The sequence below is a fragment of the Neomonachus schauinslandi genome, chromosome 12, assembly GCF_002201575.2.
Source record: "Neomonachus schauinslandi chromosome 12, ASM220157v2, whole genome shotgun sequence".
Taxonomy (NCBI): Eukaryota; Metazoa; Chordata; class Mammalia; order Carnivora; family Phocidae; genus Neomonachus; species Neomonachus schauinslandi.
The window spans coordinates 13,657,054-13,666,009 of record NC_058414.1 but is presented as its reverse complement, the minus strand read 5'-3'; the positions used below and the strand labels follow the sequence as shown (position 1 = coordinate 13,666,009).

The window sequence follows — 8,956 nt, the reverse complement described above, 5'->3', positions numbered from 1 at the left end:
GCTATTTTTTATAGTGGATATTTAATCTCCAGTTTTTCTAGGGTAATTAGTCTCTTCGTGTTTTCTACTTATTGGGTCAGTTTTATTGGAAAGTCATTCACATCTCCTAGGTTTTCAAATGTGTTGTTCTTGAGTTTTAGTATAGTACCTGAATTTCTGTATCATTACCTCCTTTCTCATTTCTACCTTGTATAATTTTGTTGTTGTTTTTTTTAAGTCGAGGTCAAAAGAGGATTATCTAGGGCACCTGGCTGCCTCAGTTGGTAGAGCATGTGACTCCTAATCTCAAAATCAGGAGTTTGAGCCCCATGTTGGGCATTGGGCTTATTTAAAAAATAAAAAGTAAAAAATAATACACACACACACACACATATGGGGCACCTGGCTGGCTAAGTTGATGGAGCATGTGACTCCTGATCTCAGGGTAGAGAGTTCAAGCCCCACGCTGAGCGCAGAGCTTACTTAAGAAAAAAAAAAAAAAAATCATCTATCTTATTGGTCTCTTCAAAGAACCAGCTTTAGGATTTATTTATGTAAGTTTGGGGATTTTCTATTTTATTAATTTCAATTGATATTTTTATTGCTTCTCTTACTATCATTTTGTTGCTAATTAAGATATACAATAAGTATGTATTTTTTTCTTTAAAGACATTTAAGCCTCTAGAATTGCCTCAGTACAACTTTCATTTGGTCCCATATTTTCTGGTAGGAAGTGTTCAGATTTTAATTGCTTATTGTATATCATTTTAATTTTTATTTCCTTTTTGATTCAAAGGAAATAAGGTAATTCCGGGCGCCTGGGTGGCTCAGTCGGTTAAGCGACTGCCTTCCGCTCAGGTCATGATCCTGGAATCCCGGGATCGAGTCCCGCATTGGGCTCCCAGCTCAGCGGGGAGTCTGCTTCTCCCTCTGACCCTCCCCCCTCTCATGTGCTCTCTCTCAAATAAATAAATAAAATCTTTAAAAAAAAAAAAAGGAAATAAGGTAATTCTAAAGCCCAGCGTAATAGTTTAAATTATTGGGAGTCTTTTATTATTATTTATTACTAATTTTGTTGGATTATGATCAGAGAATATGACTTATAAAGTGTCTGGGTTTTTAAGGTATTTTATGTGGCCAAGTATAGAGTGTTTTTATACATATTCCATGGACCTACCAAGTAAATTATATATATATATATGTATATAATATATATGTAATATGTATGTATATGTTATATGTATTTATGTATATACTATATATACACATACTATGTATGTAGTATATAATATATATGTTGTAATTACTATATATATGATGCAAAATTCTGAGCATTTAAAATTATCACGTAAACCACCCACGCACCCTCACACGCATGCTCATGGTTCCCCTTCGCTTATCTTTTTTTTCATAGCATGTATCCTTTATGATCTTGTAACAACGTAATTTACTTATACAGTGCTTATTGTTCATCCTGTCAATTCTACATGAATGTAAGGCGCAGGAGAGCTGCTAAGTTTTGTCTGCGGTTCATTGATGTATCCCAAAAGCTACAACGGTGCCTGGCACCAGAAAATACATTAAATAAATAAATCATCATTACCACATGACCACACAAAAAGCAAAACAGCAATACCACCGGTGTCCATTCAATTCACTAACATCTGTTTCAACATCTGCCACGTGTCAGAATCATGCTGGTGCTAAGTATATGTAGATAAACAAGTCCCCGTCCTCACCCAGCCAATAGGGCATCTGAGAAGGAACGGGAGCCAGTGAAGGATACCGTGAATCAACGAGAAACGTATTCCTTTCATAAACGTACTCTTTGTTGTATTGATCTTAAAATGGCCGCAGTGGCTACCTTTTCGACTCTATTGTCGTCCTTTGCTTCTAACAACTAAAAACCATCGGCTGTCAAATCTCTAAAACGTACTGAGGGGGCTTCTAAAAGAGACAGCGACCTTGGCCAGTAATCGCCCATCCACTGAACGACCTCGAATGGTTTTCCCGGTGCGCGGGGCTCCAAAACCCACAACACTCTAGAGACCGCGGCCGGAATGCCAAGTATTGCACTGAGCGTCCCGGCTGCCCTCCGCAGGGGTCAAGGTCGGACGGGCCCCGCGAGGAAAGAATCCGTCTCGCGCACAACAGGCGCTCGCCGACACTCTGGGTCCACGGAGGGAGCCCCAAACACCAGGCAGGAAGAAGCGCTGTCCTCAGCAGAAACTCACCCACCAACGCCCGACACCACACACGCATGCGCAGCGGCAGACGCCGGGCGCAGCCGCAGGGCGCGACCGCCTCGCAGCCTTCGCCCCGCCCCTCGGACCGGAAGAAGTTGCCGGCGCTTCCGGCGCCCAGCAGGCCTGTGGTTGCCTCGGTGATGTCGTGGGTTCAAAGGGCTCCCTTGGTCGGGGGTCCCGGAGAGGAGGGGGACGTATTTGACGAGGAAGCGGACGAGTCGCTCCTGGTGCAGAGGGAATGGTGGAGCCACATGCAGAGACGAGTCAAAGTAAAGCTGCGTGGCGGGTGCGGGGGAGATATGCTGGGTTGCGGGGACAGGGGCAAGGAGCTGTCAGGAGTCAGGGTCGCGAGAGTAGAGGCCAGCGTGGTGCCAGCCTGGCCCGGCGCTGCCCTCCCTACCCCTGCCACCCAGATAGTGCTAGGATTTTCCACTGAAAGTGTGTGAAAGCACGGGGCGGCGCGTTAGACGCTGGGCACAGACCAGAATAAGGTGGGTCTAGACTTCGAAAAGATTGCAGTTTGATGAGGACCACAGAGAAGGTGGGGGAGAAACATAGACACTGACTGTACTAATTAGGGCTGTCAAAGGACATGTGGTTGCTTGAATGGGTGAAGAGCCTAAAGTTAGGAGTGGCATTAATCGAGACGTACGGAAAAAGTGAACTGAGGAATGTCGAAGAGCAATAAAGGAAAGCTACTGTGGGATACTGTGGCTAAGTGAGGGAATACCAAAGTTGGGTTCTTCTCTGTTCGGTGTGAATTACCCATACCTACTTTGTCTAACTAGTCACTGAAACTAAGCTTAATACCACACACTCAGTTTCCAGCTGGAGTACTCAGAGCTGAGTTCACATGGTGAGGTCCACTTCCACCTAATATCCTTGCCAGCCATTATGTTGCGCCTGATCTGCCCTTGTTTGTTTCAGTAAAATGTTTGCTTAGCCCAACGACCGTGTTACCAGTTTCAGAAACGCTTCATGTGAGGCGGGGCCTAGACAAGCAAACATCTTCAGCTTCTGTGGCACCATCGCAGATGCAGGACAAAATCCCTGCCCACGGAGAATCTGCAGTTCATTTGAATTTAGATATCAAGCAAAATGTCTAAAATCACACTTTTCATCTTTTTCCTAACACAGTTTCCTCTTTCCCGACTTGAGTTGATTATTGAAGACCTCCAATAACCTATTTATTACCCTGCCTTCTCACCCACTTACACCAGTGTTGCCAAGGGGCCAGACATGTAACTCTGGTTCCTTTCTGTGAAGGTGTTGTTAACACAGGGTTTTTAAAAACTGTACAAGAGTCAGTATTTTTAAATGTGCCAAATAAGTCGACTTCAAAAGTGGGATGTGCCAATAATAAACCTTTATGAGAAGCATACTCTGCTTTGGTTGTGTGGCTTTGCCATTTGTTGTAGAACCATTACGGAAAATAGTAAATAGTAATTTAGTAAAGGCCTATTTCATCAATTTTCCAAACTGGTTCTGTGACTTTCTAGAAAAACCTACAGTGGTTTACTTGGTGTTAATTACAGCTGCAGTTCTTCATTACTTATTTTTAGGAGGGTTATAGAGATGGAATAGATGCTGGCAAAGCAGTTACTCTTCAACAAGGCTTCAATCAAGGTTATAAGGAAGGTGCAGAAATCATTATCAACTATGGACAACTCAGAGGAACATTGAGGTAACTTTTTAAAGTTAAATGCTGAGTCATTTTAACCTCAGTAATACTAGAGGACTTGTATAAAAGTAGTATGTAAAAATAAAGCACTTAAACTGAAGTGCTTTTTCTAGTGTTAAATCCACAAAAGAGTACTGCAGAGCATAGAATAATATGGCCTTCAAAAAGTCAAAATCCACTCTGATATGTGAGTCAGGTATTGTCCTTTATTGCAAAGAAAATGATAGGAAGGTGTATATTTTTTGCTACCTGAACTACCACTAATTTGTATCTCAAAGTAATTTAAAAGATCTTCAGGTTTTGAATAAACCTTTCAATCTTGCACGTGTGGCAGAACACAGTATAACAGACTTCTAGACTAGAAGTGCATGATGAAAATTATAACTGGTAATAGAGAAATGATTCCATTTACTTTAGTGCTGAACATTGAACACCTGTCAAGATTCCATAGTAATAACAGCATATATCAGACCCAAGTGGTCAAATGGCAGAAAGAGCTAGGAGCATGACAGGCTTGTCATCTTTGACACTTTATACCTTTTAAATTGTCCTCTATAGAAAAACAAACAACCAACCATAAAACAGTTCAAAGAATCACTAATTTTAAAAAGTAGGAAATAAAAGTTATCAAAACAAAAAAAATTAATTGAGGTTTTAGGAAATTCAACTGTCAGAAATCAGAATTTATACACTAGGAAAATGATCAAGTATTCATTTTACATCAAGTTAAATCTTTTACAAGCTCAGAAAGTTTATTGCTAAATCTTTAATATCAATTGATTCCATTTTTAAAACATGATTACTCTTCGGGGCACCTGGGTGGCTGGGTCAGTTAAGCATCCAACTCTTGATTTCTGCTCAGGTCATGATCTCAGGGTTGTGAGACTGAGCCCCTCAGGGTCGGTGTTGGGCATGGAGCCTGCTTAAGATTCCCTCTCTCTCTTTCTCAAAAGAAACAAACAAACCCACAGGATTACTTTTCACAACCATTATTTTATATCATGATTACCTGAACAATCTGAAATGTCAGAAAATAAAAGTATTGTCTGTACTAGAAAAATAAAGATATCTATTAGGACTAGAAGAATTCTTACCTTCTTCAAGAAAATAATTAGTTATATCAACAGTGATTACTCTATGACAAAGTTGGGAAAGAGAAGTTGCCTCAAAACTTTTTTTTCTACCCTTTAGTTTTGATGGCAAGTAATTATGGTTAGAACAATTGTCTTCAACTTCGGCTGCACCTTGATATCAGCTGGGAAGCCTTAAAAAATAGTACCCCCAGAGATTCTGATTTCATTGGTCTGGGATGTGACCTAGGCCTTGACAGTTTTAAGAGCTGCCCAGGTGATTCTAATGTACATTCAGGTCTGAGAATCACTAGTCCAGAAGCTGTGTGCTGTCCTTCAAGGAGAAACTAATTTTTGTGATCTCTTTCCCTGAGTTGCATCCCTCTTCAGCAGAAGCTACACAGTCATAAAGAAAAAATCTAAAATCAAGAAAAGTGGATGTGAGGGGCGCCTGGGTGGCTCAGTCATTAAGTGTCTGCCTTCAGCTCAGGTCATGATCCCAGGGTCCCGGGATCGAGCCCCGCATCGGGCTCCCTGCTCGGCGGGAAACCTGCTTCTCCCGCTCCCACTCCCCCTGCTTGTGTTCCCTCTCTCGCTGTGTCTCTCTCTGTCACATAAATAAATAAAATCTTAAAAAAAAAAAAAGTGGATGTGCAGTTGTGAAGGAGGTGTTAGGAATTATAAGCACTTTATGTGATTACTTCCAGTTTAATTTTTATCAATAGATAATATCTTTATTTTAAAATCTATTTTAGCATCATTACTTTTCCTGATTTTGACTTGCATTATTATTGATTCATTTTTGCATGGTGTTATCTGGAAAAGAAACATGTAGGGTTCAGCATCAAAAATTTGAAAAGCCTTTGATTGTTTAATTTTTTTCCTATTAAACGCTTGTTTATATTTTCATTCAGTGCTTTGCTGTCCTGGTGTCACCTTCATGATAATGGTTCGGCTTTGATCAGTAAAATAAATAATCTTCTGGATGCAGTTGGCCAGTGTGAAGAGTATGTGCTCAAACATCTAAAATCAATCACTTCTCAGCCCCATGTTGTTGATTTACTGGACTCTATTCAGGATATGGACCTTTGTCATGTAGCTCCAGCGGAGAAAAAGACAGATGAAGCTAAAGATGAAAGACTCTGTGAAAATAATGCTGAGCTTCACAAAAACTGTAGCAAGAGTCTTAGTGAGGCAGATTGTTCATCTTTGGAATGTTGTAGAATACAGCAGCATGCACATTCTGAAAACCCGAGCCTCACTTGGATTTTAGAACAGACAGCCGGTTTAGTAAAACAGTTGGGAATATCACTTGACATATTACAGCACCTCAAACAACTTTAAAAATTCTCTTCACTTTTCTAATGAAAGTAATGTTCATAACATTTCTTAGAACATTTTGTTTCTTAACAAACTAACCAAAATTTGTACCAGTTTCTATGTTGAACACATCACTTGTAGGTTATCCTTCATGGAAATTTGCAATATTTTCAAAATTAACACTACTCAATGTAATAAGAGCTTTTTTTCTTTGTCACTGGTAATTTTTATGTCATTTAAGATACGCTCAGTAACTCGAGTTGCCATTGTCATTTTCAAGTTTCTGATCAGAATCAAGCATTTTCAGACTCATTAGCAAAAGTGAACGAGAATCAAACACATTTTGTAAGGACCTAACCCTGCTTTCTGCTCTTGTCACCATTGGGTGGTTAGGACCTTACCACCCTCTAATTAGACCAAAGTTACCATAAATAACATAGTGGATAACATTGTAAATAGACACACATAGATATATAGAAATATATATATATATATAGAAATTAAGAGGCTATAAGTGTAAGAAACTGAAGAAATGTTTATACTGATGATTAAAAACAAAATATTAAAATTCGTTTTTGGTTTTGTTTTTTTTATTCACAAGTAGTCCCTACACCCAGCATGGGGCCGGAGCTCACAAGCCCCAGATCAAGAGCTGCATGCTTCTCCAACTGAGCCAGCCAAGTGCGCCATGAAATTCATCTTAGTTTTATGTTAAAGGCAAGGACGTACAATTCCACGGAAAATACAAAATACATTCCGTGCTCAAGTACGTGGATTTTCCATGTATTAAGAGTTAGTAGTGGTTCCTAAGAAAGTGCCGGATTATTTCTAAGCTGCAGTTTTGTTTCACATATCCATACAGGAATAAACGCAAACCACTGACATACATTACCCGGTAGCAGTATTCTTAGTCTAGCGTAGACAAAATTAAGATTCGAGCTTTTGCTCTAGGACCTAAGCATATGAGAACAGAAAAGGATTTTTCAGCGCTTTCTTGGCTAAAATACAGAGTTGTATGAGGTGCCTGCCTTCAGACCAGACCTTCTTTTCTCTAAAAGATAGACATACTAAGATAGTGAGAGAATCTGATAAAAGAAGTCTTTCAAGAGATTCATAAAATATTCTGCTGTGATTTCACAACCTCCTTCAAGTTCACAGAACATTAAAAGTCGTGCCTGGCTGGCTCACAGCTTGGGGTTGTGAGTTTGGGCCCCATGTTGGGTGTAGATTGCTTAAAAATAAAATCTTAAAAAAAAAAAGTTCACAGAACATTAAGAAATTAAGCAACAAATTTGAAGTGAGAAGATCATATACGGGGGCGACTGGCTGGTTCCGTCAGTGGAGCATGCGACTCTGGATCTTGGGGTTGTGGGTTCGGGCTCCATGTTGGATGTAGAGATTACTTAAAATCTTTTTAAAAAACTAAAGACCATATACTGTTTGAAGATTTCTAAAACATGTTGAAGAAACCAAGTGATATTTGACTTTAAAACAAGTGTTTAAGGGCACCTGGATGGTTCAGTCAGTTAAGCGTCCAGCTCTTGGTTTCAGCTCACGTCATGATCTCAGGGTCCTAGGATTGAGCCCCACATTGGGCTCTCTGCTCAGTGGGGAGTCTACTTCTCCCTCTCATTCTCCCTCTGTGCTCTCCCTCTCTCTCTCTCAAATAAATAAAAATTTTTAAAAATAAAATCTTTTTTTAAAAAAGTGCTTATATCTCTCTAGGTGTAAACACTATTTCAGATATTTACTAATTGTCTTGTTTTATATATATACATTTTTTTTTTCCATGCTTATGGACCAGTCAAAATCTCAAATCCACATGGGATGTTATAAGCAGTCTCTAAAGTTAAAGTGTTGTTCTGCCCTGCATATTAGATATGAAATATCCATCTCTAATGATGCATCTCAAGAAAGTCACACCCTGCGTGAAAATTACACCAGTGCAGTAAATCTTGAGATTTTATGTGGGCTCACCCTGCTAAGATTCTCTGCAGATAATACCCCTTGCCACTACTGATAATACGGTGTTTTTGTGCAGATGTTCATAGAGAAATCAAGAGAATTAGCTGAGTTGACGAGGCTGTTTGGTCGAAAACAACTCTTAAGCTTGGTTTGCCTTTGAAAGTTTCTGGACTGCAGAAATGAATGTTAATGGTATGCCCATCATACCTGTGTCTAATGAACACGAGCCTCTATACTAGAACCAGCAGGATTGAGGGAAAGAAAGCCTGCTTGCCGTGTGTCTTTTGTCCTGACTCATGCTGTAGGCGTGCTGGCTGTTGCCATGGTCAGACCCCAGACGACCATAAAGGTAAAGCAAGACTGCAGGTGCAGCCAGAGTTGTAAGGCCCAGAACCCATACATGAGGCCTGAGGGGTGTGGCCGCCTTACAAACGGAATTCTCACCCTAAATAATTTCTAGATGCTGAAATCCCTGGAGCTCTTTAGTTTGTTTTAATGGAAGGAAGAGTCCACAATACTCTGCTTTTTGGACATTTTCAGTTGCTAGAGCTGCTGAGGCCACCAAAATGTGTGTGATAGACCAACAGGAAGTGGCAGCTGAATTTACCTACCTGCATCCTTATCTCATTTATATCCTTAGCACTGCTTATGAGCTGCTTTTGTGGTAAACCAAAATAAAAGCCTTGAACCAAGTC

General features: G+C 40.1%; 1 protein-coding gene across 1 annotated transcript; it reads left to right on the top strand.

Annotated features, from left to right (window-relative positions):
• The first annotated feature begins 2,332 nt into the window (after window positions 1-2,332).
• On the top strand, window positions 2,333-6,837 carry YAE1 (YAE1 maturation factor of ABCE1). The gene is made up of 3 exons (XM_021703714.1): window positions 2,333-2,494; window positions 3,788-3,909; window positions 5,891-6,837. The coding sequence occupies exons 1-3, from the start codon at window positions 2,366-2,368 to the stop codon at window positions 6,318-6,320; spliced, it is 681 nt and encodes a 226-aa protein (XP_021559389.1). The 5' UTR covers window positions 2,333-2,365; the 3' UTR covers window positions 6,321-6,837.
• The last annotated feature ends 2,119 nt before the right edge of the window (window positions 6,838-8,956 follow it).